Here is a 19587-nt window from a genome sequence, read left to right as displayed (position 1 = left end):
CAAAATCCTGGTTCTCTCAATATAATTTTTCCAAGTTGTCAGTACAGTTTTTGGCAATAAGAATAGAAGCATTTGCCGAATGAGTAAAATGTCTTAAATCCCTCAACCACAAGTAGGATTTCTAGTTAAGGGGAGAATACTGTATTCGAACACAGTGTATCTGCTCAAGTAGAGTACGATGATTGATGCCTTTTTTTTCCCTTTTAGTGATTCTTTTTGACCACTATTTACACCAAACTGAAAAAGCTTTCCAAAAAACTCCCTAATTAAAAAAAAAAAAAAGTCCTCTTACATTATTTATAAATAGCATACCAGTGCTTATGCTGAAATAGTCTTTTACTGAAAGGTTTATTTATTCACATTAAAACTGAATCTTTGGCCGGGCACGGTGGCTCATGCCTGTAATACCAGCACTTTGGGAGGCCGACGCTGACAGATCACAAGGCCAGGCGATCGAGACCATCCTGGCTAACATGGTGAAACCCCATCTCTACTAAAAAATACAAAAAATTAGCCGTGTGTGACGACACGTGCCTGTAGTGCCAGCTACTTGGGAGGCTGAGGCAGGAGAATCGCTTGAACCCAGGAGGCAGAGGCTGCAGTGAGCCAAGATTGTGACACTGCACTCCAGCCTGGGCGACAGAGTGAGACTCTGTCTCAAAACAACAACAACAAAACTGAATCTTTGATCTCTTGTATGATGATGGTAAATCTCAGGCCTAAGAATTTCTCAATTCTGCACTGTACAACCAGATCCAAAGAGTAGGATGTGAGGTAGTTACCATAAAAAAACAATTAAAATATTATTTCACTTTAACAGTGGTGAAAAAAGAATGATAAAGCACAGGATTTTTTCATCTTCTTTTTCTCAGTAATGGATTTCCCACCACCACCCCACCCCGAGACAAGGTCTCACCCTGTCATCCAGGTTGGAGTGCAGTGGGTGCAATCATAGTTCACTGCAGCCTCAAACCCCCCAGATCAAGCCATCCTCCCACCTCAGCCTCCCAAGTAGCTGGGACCATAATGCACACCACCACACCTGGCTAATATATTTGTTGTTTTCTTTTGTAGAGATGGGGTCCCAAGATGTGGTTCAGGCTAATCTTAAACTCCAGGTCTCAAGTGATTCTCCTGCTTCAGTCTCCTAAAGTGCTAGAATTACAGGCATGAGCCACTGTACCTGGTCTTCTTTACTTTTTACTTTTACGTTGATTTTTTAAAAATAGAGAAGGAGTCTTGCTAAATCTCCAGGGCTGGTCTCAAACTCCTGGCTTTAAGTGATCCTCCAGCCTCAACCCCACAAAGTGTTGGGATTACAGGCATGAGCCACCACACCCAGTTCAGATGAGGTCTTGCTCTACCCAGGCTGGAGTACAGTGGCATAATCATAGCTCACTGCAGCCTTGACTTCTTGGGCTTGTGTGATTCTCCCACCTCAGCCTCCAAAAGTGCTGGGATTATAGGCGTGAGCCACCACACCTAGCCTCAGTAATAGCATTTAATTGTTAATTCACTATCCAGGATATTTTAAAAAATGCATATCATCTAAAATGTTATTGTTTCTGTATTTTTACTCAACTTTATCTTCAGTTATCTTTAAAAATAATTATCATACTAAATATCATGACTAACGATGGGAAAATGAAAAGCCACTGGTTATAATTCAGAATGGCAAGAACTAACCTACTAGAGAACATTAAAGGGATAATAGCAATAGTAATAAAAATAATGGCAGCTAACCAGAGTTGTGGCATACAGCTATGCAGACTGTGCACTGTACACACCAGGGGGTGAGACAGCATGGCAGCCCTGCAGCTAACATTGAGTACCCTATCACATGCCAGCTCATAAGTATTTTACATGGAACTGGACTATAAAGCAGATACTACCCTCATCCCCATTTTATAGATAAGAAGAAAGAAGACACAGAAGGTTAAACTTGCTCAAGACCTCAAAGCTAATGAACGGCAGAATCGGGCATTTGACTAGAGCTCACTCTGTTGATTGCTAGCCCATACTGCCTGACTTATGGTTACAAATGTCATTACTTGAAAAAAAATCCCTTTAGTGTTACATTTTTCTTGCATATAATTTTGAAAAATACTGTTTAACTTTAACATATGGTAGCTGTTACTTCATTCAAAATGGTGATGTGGTTTATAGAATGTAATTTGTAACCATGTATCTATCATATAGCAATACTCTCTCCCTTACCAAAAAAGAAAACAAAAAACAAAAAACCACCAAGTACACAAGATTCATATTTGCATATACTTTAATAACAAGGTCATTTTAGTAATAAATGAACAAAGAAACAGAGACAAAGAGAACTTAACACATGATACTTCCACAAGTTTGGGTCTAAAAAGGTTCACATCAAAGTTTAAAACATACACTGTGTTAACAGAGGCTACAATACCAATTTAGATTATGCACATTATCTAAAACATTATTATCAAAGAATGCAAAGTTAGATCAAACAACATCAAGAAAATTCTGTCCTAAAATTTTAACAAAGTCTTTTAAGAAAGTCTAAAAACCTCCTTTTTTCCCACTGACTCTCAAAACTTTGAGTTTTAGATCAGAATATCAATTTGTCATTTTAACTTTTACCATACATGAAAAATTATCAAAAATATATTGATGGGTCTATACTAATTGTGACTATTTATATTTACATTAAGCAAATTCTCTTGCCAAGTTCTTTATATACAAATTACCATTTGTCCTCTGTGAAATTCATTAAAAAGTTAAAAACCACAGAAATGTCATTAGAAACAACATATTTCAATATGTAACTGCTTTCCATCAATGAAGAATATTTTTAAATAACTTAATTGAAAAGTATTGAACTCCCCACCAATTTCAGCTGCAACAGTATTCCTCCTGAATGTTTTCTGTGATTTAAGGGGGAAAAAAAAACTAGGTAAAGCTTGATTGCAAAGAATTCAATGACAAAAATGTGATGAGTGTTTATTGATCTTATCTTCAAGATACTTATAGTCTAATTAGGTGACATAAAAAAATTAAGCAATAAAAAACGTAAACAGTATTAGATAATTGAAGAAACAAAAAACTTTTAAAAACTGGCAAATGTACTGTATAAATGCTTTTCATACTAATTTAAATCACAAAATGACATCTCAAATCCAATCAAACTGAATGCAGACAAGGCTTTCTGATACTTCCAATAAGGGCCAGCATTTAAAAAAATTTTAACCTATTCCCAAATTGGAAAGAATTTAGATTTTAGAAGCATCACAACAGATAAAAGAAATTTATAAACATTTAAGAGGCAAAGATTTGGGGGAAAGTTCATAAAAAGATTATATTAATGCCACTAAAACAAAGAGGCCGCTTTAATTGTTTCAGACTCACAGTTACATAGTAAGGAAATAAAAAAGTTGTCTTTTTCTAAGAAAAAATTTGATCACAAAATCATAAACATCTCTAATTTAAAGAGCATTGATTCAGATGACCATAAAACTGGTGCAACAATTTCTCCAGTACAGATGCATGTCTCTTGGCCAAAAATTAACTGATTTTGTAAAAATTGCTTAAAAGTTAATGCCTCAAGATTTTCTGGTTTGAAAATAGAGATTCACTCCATTTTGGAAATTATCTTAATTTATGTTAATTATATACTCTTAATCTAAAGCAAGAAATAAAGCTCTAAAATATTTACCTAATTAGTGCTCTGTCTCTGGACTTTAGGACCAATACTCTGTGTGTCCTCTTCCTGACTAGGACGTTTCCCACCACTGAGACCAGTACCCATGGAGCTTCTTCCTGCACATTAAAAAAATATATGTTTAAGACAGGAAAAGGAAAAAGATCAGTATGCGCAAATGCTTCATTCTTACCTTGCTTCAACAGCTGAGTTTGCTGACTGTCGCCATGAGCATAGTGTAAAATACCACTCCCTTGAGAGCAACCTGTTAGTATTTAAAACATAGTAGAAATACTTAAAATCAAATCCAAGATGTATATATTATTAAGACTACAAATCCAACTTTCAGTGCTTGTACTTAAGGTCATTTATATGCTTTTAAGACTAAATCTCAATCTTCCTATGAACCAAAAACCACATGCTCAAATCAGGAAAACTTAAATTTAGGCTCACAGAAGTGTTGACAGTTCAAAGGCAAAATCACTGATGATCATTTTCTAAGAAACATTTCCTTACTAGATGACAATTTGAAACTTGACCATGAAGGTAAAACATAGGGGCAAGAGTGAGAGAGACATCCTTCCTTGACTCTTGTCCCTTTTCCCCACGCTTTTCCTACAGAGCCCCTCCCAACATATTTCCTTGAGGATAAGGGAATGAGGGCCTGCCCGATGAGTTAAACAATTCAAATCACACTACAAGCAGAAGACACAGACTATGTGGCAGTTACCTAGACTGAGCAATCACATCAACCCTTTTAAAAACAAACACTATTATAGGAGATTAGGTTGGCTAGAACAGAGAAGTATGTTTCAGGGAAACATTTTCATCAGTGTGTCCAGGTTATGGAAAAATATGAGCATTCTGGACCTATCCATGAGCAGGTGGACAGGTCAACACCTTATGGCCTGAACAAGATTGTGTACTTACTTTCATTTTAATTAACTTCAATCCCAGGCAATCAGTGGCAGCTGCTCACCCTAAGTGAGTATGAAGTACTATCCCACAGTTGTTTTAATCTGCTTTTCCCTCATGACTAATAATGCCGACAAACTGATATTTTACAATTTTAAAAAACCCTAAAAGTTAAATAAAAACTAAAACATATTGCTACAGTAGTAAACATATTACAGTCTTTTATTATAAGAATAGAAGTACTTTAAGATATCTACATATAGTTTATGCCTTTCCTGAGCACACGTGCACACACACAAATACAAAGATGAGCAGAGAAAAATGCAATTTGTGTTGCAGAGATTAAGAATGTTCCACAGTCATTAAAACAAAACAAAACTAAGAAAAGTCAAAGAATTTTGCCCTTTGACGTGCCTTGTAAGGTACTATAAAAGCCTACAGACAAGATAAGTGTATGGCATAAAAGGATATGCTTTAGAAGCATTTAAGTCCTTTCAAATGGGGCAGAAACCTGAGGGGAGAAATGTTTACTATTAATAGCATAGCCCAAGTCGTGTCTTTTCACAATTTCCCATCTCCAGGTCTAAAATGTTTTTTCCTTCATCTGGCTACCCAAATGCTACTCAATCCTGCCACCTTTCAAGAAAATTTCTCTAGTCCCTTCAGCTCTCAATAATCTCTCCCTTTTCTCATATTGCACATGGAGGCAGCATCTTACAATTTATCACTTTTTCATTTGTTTTTGTTTTCCCTCCACATCCCCATTTAGACTTAAGTTCTACTTAGCTTTTCATGTCTCGTGTCTTTTGAAAGCCTCCAAGAACCTGGCTACAAACTATGTTATAGGCAAATATTTACACAATTAAAATAATTTCAAGATTTATTAATTCTTCTATTATGTAATACACTACCCTACATTTATACATCTGCAAAGCAAAACTGTCCCAATTTAACCTGCTACCATGATTAGCTTTTGAATATAATTCCAAATAAAGGATACAGGTTTGAATGGTCTAAGAAGCAGTTTGTGCCATCATTGTGCATTAGCCCAGCCCTTGGTTCCTAGTTCTTTGCTACCTTCCTGTTATCTTAGTGTTTCACAGAGCTTCTGTCCCTCACTCATATGTGGGCTGCTGACAAGGCAGGCTGTGAAGTGAACAAGAGATCTGAAAGAACTTTTGAAATGATTATCTTGTGGAAGTTTATTCAAATTGTAGGAGATCCTGAGAAGGAACATTTCTCAAGTATACTGCCATCATTGGCAACTGTCGACTGCTGGGTAGATCACATTCCAGCAATAAAATATTTTCTCTTGTAAACACATATGGCATTCCATTTGCAGAGGAGGCCCAGTGATGCAGGAAGAAGTACAACCTTTGGAGTTAGTCAGACTTGGATCTGAATCTTAGCTCAACTACTTACTAACTGTGGGATCTTAGTTAAGTTACCTAATCTTTCTAGGATTATTTCCCCAAATATAAAATGAAGATCCCACTACTTCCTCCCCAGGTTATTGTGAGAAAGTAGGCAAAATCCCTTAGTATCTACTGGTCACAAGGTAGGCAGTCAAAATGTGAGTGCTTTTGTCCCCATCTCCCAAAACTAATTCTTGGAGGATAAAATACATGCTGTTTTCATGAGGATGCAGGATATTTCTGAATTCAAAAAGGTTCAATTTTTAAAAGGTTTTATTCTTAATATCAACTTAGAACATCTGACTTTACAACAATATAACCAGGTATTGACACTGATACAATGTGTTTATATAAGTTTATGCTCTTTTATCATATGTAGAGATTTCTTTTTTTTCCCTTCAATTTTTATTTTAAGTTCTGGGGTACATGTGCAGGATGTGCAGGTTTGTTACATAGGCAAAACATGTGCCATGGTGGTTTGCTGCACAGATTAACCCATTACCTAGGTATTAAGACCAGCATATATTAGCTATGCTTCCTAATGCTCTCCCTGCCCCTGCTCCCCCAACAGACCCCAGCATGTGTATTTTGTTGTTTTTGTTGTTGTTTTTTGTTTTTGAGATGGAGTTTTGCTCTTATTACCCAGGCTGGAGTGCGATGGCGCTATCTCAGCTCACCGCAACCTCCGCCTCCCGGGTTCAAGAGATTCTCCTGCCTCAGCCTGCCGAGTAGCTGGGATTACAGGCATGCGCCACCACACCTGGCCAATTTTGTCTTTTTAGTAGAGATGAGGATTTCTCCATGTCGGTCAGGGGCTGGTCTCGAACTCCTGACCTCAGGTGATCCATCCACCTCGGCCTCCCAAAGTGCTGGGAATACAGGTGTGAACTACTGTACCCGGCCCCAGTATGTGTTATTCTCTGCATGTATCCATGTGTTCTCATCATTCTACTTCCACTTACAAGTGAGAACAGAAGGTGGTTTTCTGTTCCTGCCTTAGTTTGCTGAGGATAATGGCTACAAGCTCCACCCATGTCCCTGCAAAGAACACTATTTTGTTCCTTTTTATGGCTGCATAGTATTTCGTGGTACATATGTACCACATTTTCTTTATCTAGTCTATCATCGACTGGCATTTAGGTTGGTTCCATGTCTTTGCTAATGTGAATAGTGCTGCAATGAACAGACGTGTGCATGTATCTTTATAACAGAATGATTTATATTCCTTTGAGTATATACCCAGTAACGGGATTGCTCAGTCAAATGATATCTCTGCTTCTAGATCTTTGAGGAATCACCACACTGTCTTCCACAATGGTTGAACTAATTCACATTCCCATCAACAGTGTACAACCCTCCTTTTTTCTCTGCATCCTCAGCAGCATCTGTTGTTTCTTGACTTTTTAATAATCACCATTCTCACTGATGCTGTCCTATTTTTTAATCAAATTACTGAGCTTCATGCTATTTTTGGTCAAAGCCAAAAAAACTAATATGATTCAAATTTCCAACACATACTGAGTTCCTGAAATTATTAATATCACACATAAGAATTTACATGGTCACTAAATTCGTATTATACAGAAAAATACTACAGACTTTATAAGAAAAAACTCATGTTCAAAAAGACTAGAGGGCTCTATGCATGTGTACAATAAATCTTTTGGCCATGTTCACAGGGCCACTGACTTTCTTAACTAATTACCTTATAGTTGCTGTACACCTAAAGAGTAAAAAATAATAAGCATTCTGAAAATATGACATTTTATCCTTAAAATTGCTCTCCTCAGTTTGTAAAAGCTGTAACTTGACCCAACATCTATTATACGGAATGATGTTTTCCATCTCTAAAATGTCATCAATGGAGTGAAGAGATGTGTCTGAGTGCACATGTATGCATGCATACAAATAATCTATTAAGTTAACTTCAAAGATTTTTATAAAATGTTAGTGAGGATCAATAACAAATATATTTGTTTAATAACCTCTTCATGTTACTAAGTGCAGAAATTTCCTTTTCACTTACTTCCACTGCTGCTACAACCTGGGATATTTTCTGCAGAATATCCCATGAAGCCTCCATTCCCATTAGGATTAGAAGGTACTGATGCTAGAAGACCTAAAGGACAAAAGAATTTTCTTTTAAATTATGATCAAGATAAAATTCAAAGATAGGTACATAAACAGCTGCCAAAGAAACAAAGACAGTTATTAACATACCTAGTCCTCTATATCGTGAAAGCTGCTGATAGATCTGTTTCATCCTTTCAATATTCAAACGGCTTGCCTCAGCATGGTTCACCATTGGTTTAGGATAATTAATTCCTATCAAACATTTGGCTACCTTTTGGATACCTTCTGGTGCATTCCAGGGATCATAGATATATTTTGCAGGGAAGCCTCTTAGGACAGGCAAATAACGCCTTTGGCAGAAAAAAGAAAGATTACTAATAAAATGCACTCTAAGCAAACTATAACAACTACGAGCTATGAGAGACCAAAATCAAATCAATACCATTTAAATGATCTGTTTGCCCTTCTCATCTCTGCTGCCCATCATGAGTGGGGAATACTTTAAGCATTGATTAACCATGAAAAGCTCTTCTTCAATTAACTATTCCAAACTGAGTAGTAATCACCCTTGATTTACCTGATATAGTCTCCATTGGGATCTGTTCTCCTACCAAAACCAACAGGGCAATAGCAGTGAAAAAACTGCTGAAAAAAGGAACTACAAGACAGCCACATCCAGCTTCCAGCATTTATGCTCCAATCTGCATCAAGCAATAATTCTTCAAATACCTTCAGAAGTAACAGTAACCAATTAGTTTGCACACACATAATTCGCAAAGCAAGCATTTTCAAGGTCACAGTAGATCCAAAGTCAAGGCAAAGAAAATCTAGCACAGAATTGTAAAATTAAACATTCCAAAGTTAGCTTCCCTGCCTATATTCTATTCTATAATGAGCTCTTCCAGGGAAAGAAACATAGTGGTAATATAGTATGCTTCTGAAGAGAATTTACTTTTCCAACCTCTGCAGTGTTACTGGGAGAATGGAAGTAAAAACAAAATTCAAATCACTGATTTAAAAGGATATTATTAGTAGACACAGGAAAAGCAGTAAACCACTTTCAAGAAAGCAAAAATGTTATTACATAAAACACCAACAAAAACTTAGCTTAGTATACTAGCCTAAATAAAGGAAGCATACTCAAATATAAATTCATGTAAAATATATACTAGCATTGCATAGTTTAATTTTGAATTCCTTGATCAGAAAGAAAATATAATTAAAATAAATGATTTTTATATATATTCATTAAGTATGTTATATATTGTCTTTGTATATACAACTGTGTACTAGGAAATGTAAGAGATTAAAAAACACACACACACACACATAGGCTCAGAAATGGTCCTTGGATGGGGCAAATGTATGATATTGCCAGAAACGTAAAAAATGTATACAATGGCCGGGCACGGTGGCTCATGCCGGTAATCCCAGCACTTTGGAAGGCTGAGGCAGGGGGATCATTTGAGGTCAGGAGTTCAAGACAAGCCCTGGCAATGTGGCAAACCCTGTCTCTACTAAAAATACAAAATTAGCTGGGCACAGTGGTGGGCACCTGTAATCCCAGCTACTTGGGAGGTTGAGGCAGGAGAATCGCTTGAACCTGGGAGGCATAGGTTGCAGTGAGCCAAGATCATGCCATTGCACCCCAGCCCGGGCTACAGAGCGAGACTCCATCTCAAAAAAAAAAAGTATGTAAGTCTTATTACATGTAACCCACAAGATGATGTCACAAAATGTGGTATGCTTCTTTTTACATAATAGAAGTATTACTAAAAAGTTGTGAAGTTGAAGTGAGGTGAAATGATTTATATTTTCAAATTTATTTTATTTTATTTTTTTGAGACTGAGTCTTGCTCTGTCGCCCATGCTGGAGTAGTGGCGTGATCTCGGCCCACTGCAAGCTCCGCCCCTCGGGTTCATGCCATTCTCCTGCCTCAGCCTCCCGAGTAGCTAAGACTACAGGTGCCTGCCACCACGCCCAGCTAATTTTTTTTGTATTTTTAGTACAGACGGGGTTTCACCGTGTTAGGCAGGATGGCCTTGATCTCCTGACCTCGTGATCCACCTGCCTTGGCCTCCCAAAGTGCTGGGATTACAGGCGTGAGCCACTGTGCCTGGCCCTGTTTTAAAATTTATAATATGAATTCACTATCTCTAGGAACTCGAGTGAATTCTTTTGGTGACAGAAACATCACCTATATCTATCAACAAATTCAGTGTTAAATTTTACAGTTCTCTTAGTGGCTAGACTGGTTTAACCGTTAAAATGACTTTAGGTTAATCAATTTAACCAGTTTTCACCTTTTTGCTTGTCGGATTATACCATCTTTCGCTCTGAAAGTGTGCCCATATTTGGGGAATTAAATGTTTTATCCACTGAAAAACTACATTATTAATGAATCTATACAACAGACAACTTCTAGGATTTGTTTTATTAAGGTAAGGATTCCTTCAAAATAAGGCATGCTACATCAGTTAGAACACTTACCTTCATTCCTTCTTCCCAACTAATCCACAGGTCGCCTCGTGTCAGGAAGCAAGCAACTGCATGCCTGGCTAGATGATGAATCCAACCCTCCTGACGAAGCTGTGTCATGATGGCATCAATCCATGGAAAGCCTGTCCGGCCTTCTGCCCATTTGGCTAAAGCCTCAGGATTTTTATCCCAAGGAATCTGAACACAGATAGGGTTTCCTTCCATTTTATCAAAGCGTGGATTATTTGTTGCTGCTGTATAGAAAAATTCACGCCATAATAGTTGCCCATAAAGGGAAAGGGGAGGGGAACTGTTCTTCTTTACCTATGGTTAAAAAGCAAAGAAGTATTATCAGAATTTTTTTTAAAGTATTAAACAATAAGCTCCAATTTTAGAGAATACCTTTTTGTAGAGATCTGTTAGTTTGAAGTAAAACAGTCGACATGACAAACAACCAAATCGGAGATAAGGACTAAGTCCAGTAGGGCTTGCAAGTAGAGAATTTGCATTCATTCGAGGTCTTTCAAAATTTGCCACCCAAGCCTGAAAACACACAGAGAAAATTACATTAACTAATTGTCTTTTTCATTTTAAAAGGACGCTCGGAATGGAGATTTTTTTTTTAAAAAGTTACATAGTTCTTGGAAAATAAAATCTTATCCTAGCCACAAATTACATGTTTTAATAGAAAATAAGACAGGATAAAAAAGTGAGCATTCTTTTGTTTCAGTCATCCTTGTGCAGCACATACTCATGTGAAATAAACTACCTTCAAATTTCCAACCGAAAGCTGACAGCACCTTCAATCTCTCTCTCTCTTTTTTTTTTTTTTCCTCTAAGACAGAGTCTAGCTTTGTCACCCAGGCTGGAGTGCAGTGGCGCAATCTCGGCTCACTGCAACCTCCAGCTCCTGGGTGGATTCTCCTGCCTCAGCCTCTTGAGTAGCTGGGACTACAGGCATGTGCCACCACACCACACCCGGCTAATTTTTGTATTTTTAGTAGGGATGGGATTTCACCATATTGGCCAGGCTGGTCTCAAACTCCTGACCCCAAGTGATCCGCCCGCCTCAGCCTCCCAAAACTCTGGGATTACAGAGGTAAGCCACCATGCCTGGCTTTTAACCTGTCTCTTTAACACAAAGGTAAAGGTGAAATATAATTCTATCCTAGTTTCGAAATTATGGCCCCTAAATACTAGCTTACGTAGAAAGAACAGAAGAGGTAGTGTGGTAGTAGCTAAAGGGGAAATAATTAGAAGAGAAGGAGAAAGAGCATTTAAATGAGGAGATGGTAGTTAATTTTCAAACAATTAGGTTTGTGCTATTTTAATCATTTCCCTTAATCCTCTCCTTCCAACAATCTATTTGTTATTTTTAAAAGAGAGAAAAATTATTTTTTAAATGACAGTTTGGAAATATAAGCATAGCTATATAATCTACATTATCATACTTTTCTTTCCAAATGCCTTTCCAAACGAGTAAGTGCTTCAGTTTCTCCGCCTGGCCACACTGCAGAGGATAAGCCATCTGTATCGAAACCTAAAAGAAAGAAAAGAAAAAAACATAATTCTTCTGAAACTAAAGTAATTTTTATTTAACCCCAATAACTGGGAGAACAAATTACTTTGCAGAAATCTTCTGAAACTAAAGTAATTTTTATTTAACCCCAATAACTGGGAGAACAAATTACTTAGAAGAAAAATTGAGAGAGTACCATAAAAATGAACTGAGGTGAGGGCCTAAATAAGCCCTCACCTACAGAGGATATAACATGGTTTGACATGGTTTCAATTTTTTAGGCTACACATCTTAAGGTGATAACAATAGATCACATATTTATATAACACATAAATGATGAACAAACATATCACTTCTTAAAGGGTTCTTTTTCTTCTCCCCCTGCCCTTTCTTTCTCTCCTAATGCAAAATACTTTACATGGCAAAATTAAAAGGGAAATTTTCTGAGTAATTTCTGATTAACTTTTAAGCCTCACACTGATTACAGTTTACACTCACCTAGCTCTTCCAGTGAAGGAACTCCATATTTCTCATCATGGTCATCAGACAGAGGAGTTGTGCACTTTTCTATCACTTCTGAAGTAATTGTTTCTACTGGTATCTCCAGTGGTTCCATTTTGCTGATGAGAGTCTGGAATCTTTTATAAGTCAGAGGCGGTTGTCCACCATTGAGTTCTATGATCCTATAACAAGAGTTAGTACAATGTAGTTAGTATAAAAAAAGACAATAAATTTTGGCTAACAAGCTCTCAAAAGGCTTAAAAAGCAGAAAATAAAATTAATCACTGAAGTCTTTGAGGAGAATGTTAGCTTGTTATAATGACCAAGAAATGTGTTCAAAATAATTAATGAGTCCACAAATCATTCTCTTGAGCTTCTAGACATCCTCTAGGTATCAAATATACACACTACACAAATATTAACACCTTTAAGACACAGAATATTAAGAACTTATGAGGGGAAAAAAAACAAGTAAGTGGGTAAATTAGTCTAAAGGTAATTACAGAAAGTTAATACACAGAGACATATGAAAAACATGTTGTGGCCCAGCTCAAAGAATCTCAATCATCAATAAAAACTAAACCAGGCTGATAATTATATGAAAGAGTAATCAGCAGGTCTCATTTAGGAAAAATAAATTTTCTTGTATATATGTGAGTTTACAACACATTATGGGATACATGTAGGCAGTAAAATGGTTACTATAGTGAAGCAGATTAACATATTTATAATCTCATATGTTACTTTTTTGTATGTGTGACAAAAGCAGCTAAAATCTACTTATTTGATAAAAATTCCAAATAAAAGACAATTTTATTAACTAAAATCCTTACTCTGTACACTAGACCTCTAGTGTTGTTCATCTTACGTAAACTTCTACTTTGTATTCTTGGACCTACATTCCTGATAGGGTTTGGCTGTGCCCCCACCAAAATCTCATCTTGAGTTGTAACGCCCACAATTCCCACATGTCGTGGGAGGGACCCTGTGGGAGGTAACTGAATCATGGGAGCAGGTCTTTCTCATGCTGTTCTCATGATAGTGAGTAAGTCTCATAAGATCTGATAGTATTTAAAAGGGGGAGTTTCCCTGCACAAGTTCCCTACTTGCCTGCTGCCATCCATGTAAGACATGACTTGCTCCTCCTTGCCTTCCACCATGATTGTGAGGCCTTCCAAGCCATGTGGAACTGTAAGTCCATTAAAACTCTTTCTTTTGTAAATTGCCCAGTCTTGGGTATGCCTTTATCAGCAGCGTGAAAACGGACTAATACAATTACCCTATTTCCTTCAGCAAATTTTATAAATTTGGATTCTATATTACTGTGGTGACAATTACTTCTTATTTTCTATTGTGCACATGCCTTCATTAGAGATGTTAGCATATGTATCTATGTCACATACTTAGAACACATAAGCCCCGAAATTTCAAGTTATTTAAATTTAAGTATCTTTTTATTTACTTCTGATCACTAATTACCTCAATCAAGTATTAATTTAAAAAAATAACTAGCTTTGCCAATGGTAGTTTAGATTAAGTTTAGACACTATTTTGGAACAACTACTCTTTTTCACTATGGCCATTTGCTTAGCAATTGGCCTTAAAAAAAAATGACAGGTGAAATCCAACTTCATCATTATACAGATGTGAAAACAGGCCTACCAGGAGAGTTAAGCAAACTAGTCAAGGTCATACAACTGATAAATGGCAAATCAAGGTTGTCTAGTGTATTTTAGGGTATTTTTCATTATATAATACGCAGTGATGTATCAACTACAGATACATACAGAAAGTAATACAGAAAGCAATCACCATAAAAAGATATCCTGTTTAAGTAAATTTTGCTTTTGTGTATTTTGAATTTATTCGTACGGTTGCAATTAATTTTGCTGAATGTAATGGTACTACAATACTACTACTGAGGACATTGTTAACTACACAACAGTAGCAAAATGAGAATCTTTGGACAAAACATTTTCTATATGTTACATTTTAATATGATAGATTACATATAGTAAATATTCACACTCAATCCAATAAACACTTATTTTTTTGAGATGGAGTCTTGCTCTATTGCCCAGGCTGGAATGCAGTGGCACTATCTTGGCTTACTGCAACCTCTGCTTCCTGGGTTCAAGTGATTCTCCTACCTCAGCCTCCCAAATAGCTGGGATTACAGGCGCCCGCCACCACGCCCAGATAATTTTTGTATTTTTAGTAGAGATGGGGTTTCACCATTTTGGCCAGGCTGGTCTTGAACTCCTGACCTCGTGATCCACCTGCCTTGGCCTCCCAAAGTGCTGGGATTACAGGCATGAGTCATCACGCCTGGCCTAAACACTTAATTTTATGCATAACACTGAGTCTCCCACCTAGAAGCAACTGCTTTTATCCTGTTTTGCCCCCTCCTTGCTATGAGCTCCCTAAAGTTAAGCAAATTGGTGGGCTCTAAGGCAAGATTATTATTAAAAGATACAGGAATTCTAGCTTAGCATCAAGTAAGACCTTTGTATGAATCAAATCATGATTTTTTGATACATTTAAAATGTGAAATCAAATCAACTAGTTTATCATGTTACAGAATTTGTTTTACTAACTTGATAAAATATAAAAATTACTAAAAAAGTAAAATGATTTAAAAGGTAAATAAATTATAAGATTTCAGTACTTAAAAGGACAATGGTATGCCAAAAGTTTAAAAAGTTAACAAGTTTTATAGACCTCTAAGACTCATAGTATACAATACTCCCTAAATTTAAGTTCGACCACAGAATTTCTGTGGGACAAAGCATCACCAAGGACTGGTGTCTGAAGAAATACACTTTGAAAAATATTCTATTATGCCATTGTTCAGAGGACTACAGCTATGCAATGTTATATTACACCCAATTTGCATCTGGATTTAAAATCCAGATAGACAAGATAGGTATACATGAAATAAGATAACATTAAACAAGCATACAAAATATGTCAAGGCAATTTATAACTATGTATAACTATAAAATTGATAATGCTAAGAGTCCAGAAAGGCAAGACCACAGGAGGCTGAGTTAAGAGTAGTCAAGGAAAATTCTGTAATAGTCTTAATCCATAATAGTTTTGAAATTGAAATGCTGAGACCTGTCATTGGGTCAATAGCGGCTAAATAAAATGCTAAGGATTTGACATATGTTCACTTAATTCTCCCAAAACTCTATGAAGTACACGCTATCATTTCTACTTTATAAACCTCAGTTAAAAACGTATCTATGCAGTTAATACCAACGAACTATATACTTAAAAATGGTTAAGATGGTAAATATTATGTTATACGCATTTTCTCACAGAAAAAAAAAAAAAGAACTCACTTGTCTAGGTCATACAATGTATGTGAAATTCTTACAATGACTTCTACTCCAGCTTCAGTTGCCAGTTTCTTAATAGCTGCATCTCGTTCCTTTCCAAAGGGCTCAGAATCATACTCAATTGAAAGTTTAGTAATGTTCCATTCCTAAAGTAAGAGAAAGGGGAACAATGTACACCAATTCTAATAGTTATTTTTTCTATCATAACAAAAAGTGAAAAAGCTGAAAATCTACATATCAAAGGATTATACATAAATTAAACTTTGAATATGCAGGAAAAAGTAAACAATTTATCAATTAAAAAGTATGTAAGTAACAAATGCATAACCCATTAGATTCCAGGCTTTATGCTTGGCAACAGAAAATCTAGCAAAGCAATATGCTTAAAACCAGCTCTTACACTAAATGTGTTTGTAGAACACTTTACTTTTTCAAATTACTCATACTTACATTATTTCATTCAAGCCTCAAAACAACACTCAGAGTTTGGCACTTTGGTTAGTATTTCCATTTTGGTTTATTTTTAAAACTTAGGGACTTGCCAGAGTTCACAGAGAGCCAGACCACCTGAATTTATGTCTGTTGAGTCTAAGACCTGATCTTTGACAAACCTTTGATAATTGATATGGTATAAGCTGCCTGGCTGAGGTCGTGTGTGTGTGTGTGCAAATATTTTCTTTCTGATTACTAAAAAATGTTAACCGAAAAATTTGGAGATGGTAATAATAATAGCAGTTACTTATTATCAGGAGCTATGTTAGTAAGTTCTGTACATCTCTTTACACTGATTTTAAATGAGGAAACTGTGACTTAAAGGAATTAGTTGATTTTTCTTAAGGATAATTTTTTTTAAAATTCTAAGTCTATTCTGATTTATCTCATAAAGAAAAAATTCTACCATTATTTAACTGCCTATATGGTAACATACTATAATTCACCAAACACCTCCAGATGAGACAAGGGCTGTTCCAATGGTGGGTTTAAAAAAACTGCTATTCTAGGCTGGGTGCGGTGGCTCAAAACTGTAATCCTAGCACTTTGGGAGGCTGAGGTGGGTGGATCACCTGAGGTCAGGAGTTCAAGACCAGTCTGGCCAACATGGTGAAACCCCATCTCTACTAAAAATAAAAACATCAGCTGGGTGTGGTGGCACATGCCTGTAATCTCCCAGCTACTTGGCAGGCTGAGGAAGTAGAATCACTTGAACCGGGAGGTGGAGGTTGCAGTGAGCTGAGATTGTGCCACTGCACTCCAACCTGAGCGACAGGAGCGAGGCTCCATCTCAAAAAAAAAAAAAAAATTGCTATTATAAACTTTACAGTATATATCTTTACCTTTATGCATACATCTTACAAATTTTAGGGTATTTATCCAATTTTTTCCTAGAAATAATCCCTTGGAAAACAACTGATGGATCAAAGACAAGCACATTCAAAATTCTAACAGGCTGTCAAATTAGGTACCCGAAAGACTGTACACATTTATATTCCCATCAGCAGTGCACCTAAGTGCTTGATCTCCACAACACACTTGCCAATAATATGTATTAGTAATCGTTGTTTTTTTTTGTTTGTTTTTTTAAGACGACGTCTCACTTTGTCACCCAGGCGCAAGTGCAGTGGCATGATCTCGGCTGACTGCAACCTCCACCTCCCAGGTTCAAGCGATTCTCCTGCCTCAGCCTCCTGAGTAGCTGGGATTAAAGGCACACACCACCACAACTAGCTAATTTTTATATTTTCAGTAGAGATGGCATTTCACCATATTGGCCAGGCTGGTTTCAAACTCCTGACCTCCGTCTACCTCGGCCTCCCAAAGTGCTGGAATTACAGGCGTGAGCCACCATGCCCAGCCAGTAATTGTTTTTAAATGTCTGTTAAACTACTAGGAAAAAAATAGTATCTCATTAAAAATTTTTTCCATTCTTAAAAGTCCTGAAGAGTGTGCATCAAGAAATTAAGGGCTGTTGACTTTCAGGAATAAAATTTGAGCGTGGAAATAACTTTTACATTCTGCAGCATTGCTCAGATTTGTTAGTACAAACTTGCTATTTTTGAAATTTAAAAATAAAATTAAGATGACAATAGAAAAGCATTCTATTTATTTGTTTTATAGTGAGGTAGTACAGAATAGTTTAAAAACACAGGATCTAGTAAGTTAGATTTCCTAAGTTCAAAGACTGGCTCAACTACTGAGGCAAGCTGCTAAACTCTCCATGCCTGTTTCCTAGTCTATAAAATGGGTAGAATAAGTAAGGTGCAGAGACAGTGCCTGACACATAATAAACCCTATGTAAGTATATGCTACAGTAAAGTGAAAACATTAACTATATTATTGGGTTGCTAAAGAATTAAATAACATAATGCACATAAAGTGTTTAGAACAGAGCACAGTGCATAGCAAGCCCTCAATGAATGACAGCAATTCTTTTTCTTTTCTTCTTCTTTTTTTTAATGAGTTAGGGTACCACTCTGTTGCCCAAGTTGGAATGCAATGGTGCAATCACAGCTCACTGCAACCTCAGACTCCTGGACTTGAACAGTTCTCCCACCTCAACCTCCCGAGTAGCAAGGACTACAGGCACGCACCACCATACCCAGCTAACTTAATTTTTTTTTTGTAAAGACAGGGTCTCACTATATTGCCCAAGCTAGTCTCAAAATCCTGGCCTGAACAGATCCTCCTGCCTCAGCCTCCCAACGTGCTGTGATTACAGACGACAGCCAATGTGCCTAGTACAATTTAATACTATTTTTTGAAAAATATTATTTTAAATCTTAGGTAGGAAATATTGAGATGAGTCAATAAAGAACACTTCCTGCCCCTTTTCCTTCTTGAGTTCAGTCATGTAAGCCAGGGGGCTAAAGATAAAAATATCAGCCATATTATTAGCAAAGCTGAATTGTAGAAAATTGTAGAATTCAGGACAGGTAAACTTACTAATACTATTTCACTGCTGAATCAAACAGATTTACCTACTCAATCATAAGCAGCACCTCCCTGCAGTGTGGTCTTTCCCTATAAAACGTATTACATAGAAGGGGAGAATACAATGTGTGCTCTCTACAACTGAAAGAAAAGGAACCATCTGAGCTAAACTAGCCCAGCTCCTTCTCCTAAACTCACCAATGAGATCATCCACTTTTCCTTCCCTGAGGATAAATTAGTGAACATCTCTCCACAAGAAAAATGAAAATCTAGGGAAGAGAAAGTTTCCTAAACATTAAATGTATTCATTAATACACTAAATATTTATTGTAATTCTAATTATATGACAGATACTATGCTAGAAGCCCCTCTCCTGGAGCTTATTGAAAATGAGTGGTAATACAGAGGTAAATTAATACATAACTATTAGGGGAAAAAATGCTATGATAGAGAATACGGGGATGGGGTGTGAGGTGGTAAGCTAATAATCCACACTCTGCCTTCCATGACTGCACCAGTTAGACTTCAAGTAAGCTGTAAAAGCAAATATCCTTGTTTTTTCCTATCTTGGGTAGAAAGCATTCAGTGTTTCACCTTTAAGTATGATTCTGTGTTTTTTTGTAGACTTCCTTTATCAAATTGCTATTTAGCACTTGATATGGTTTGGCTGTGTCCCCACCCAAATCTCATTTTGAATTGTAGCTCCCATAATCCCCACATGTCATGGGAGGGATCCAGTG

General features: G+C 36.7%; 1 protein-coding gene across 2 annotated transcripts in view; it reads right to left on the bottom strand.

Annotated features, from left to right (window-relative positions):
- CRY1 (cryptochrome circadian regulator 1) overlaps positions 1-19587 on the bottom strand; it is a 112094-nt gene that overhangs the window by 11429 nt on the left and 81078 nt on the right. Inside the window, exons 3-13 of one of the 2 annotated variants that reach the window (XM_033220773.1) lie at positions 15923-16065; positions 12573-12757; positions 12007-12095; positions 10958-11098; positions 10568-10879; positions 8654-8805; positions 8224-8426; positions 8030-8122; positions 3867-3938; positions 3689-3792; positions 2261-2900 (exon numbers count right to left, since the gene is read on the bottom strand). In XM_033220773.1, the coding sequence (XP_033076664.1) occupies positions 3689-3792; positions 3867-3938; positions 8030-8122; positions 8224-8426; positions 8654-8805; positions 10568-10879; positions 10958-11098; positions 12007-12095; positions 12573-12757; positions 15923-16065 (1494 nt within the window). In that variant the 3' untranslated portion in view covers positions 2261-2900. Of the gene's footprint in view, positions 1-2260; positions 2901-3688; positions 3793-3866; positions 3939-8029; positions 8123-8223; positions 8427-8653; positions 8806-10567; positions 10880-10957; positions 11099-12006; positions 12096-12572; positions 12758-15922; positions 16066-19587 lie in introns of those variants that run through there. The other variant, XR_004439612.1, reaches the window with a different exon arrangement.

Source organism: Trachypithecus francoisi, unplaced genomic scaffold (assembly GCF_009764315.1).
Source record: "Trachypithecus francoisi isolate TF-2019V2 unplaced genomic scaffold, Tfra_2.0 Lachesis_group11, whole genome shotgun sequence".
Lineage (NCBI taxonomy): Eukaryota > Metazoa > Chordata > Mammalia > Primates > Cercopithecidae > Trachypithecus > Trachypithecus francoisi.
The sequence above is the reverse complement of the archived record's forward strand: the minus strand, read 5'-3'. Positions and strand labels throughout refer to the sequence as shown.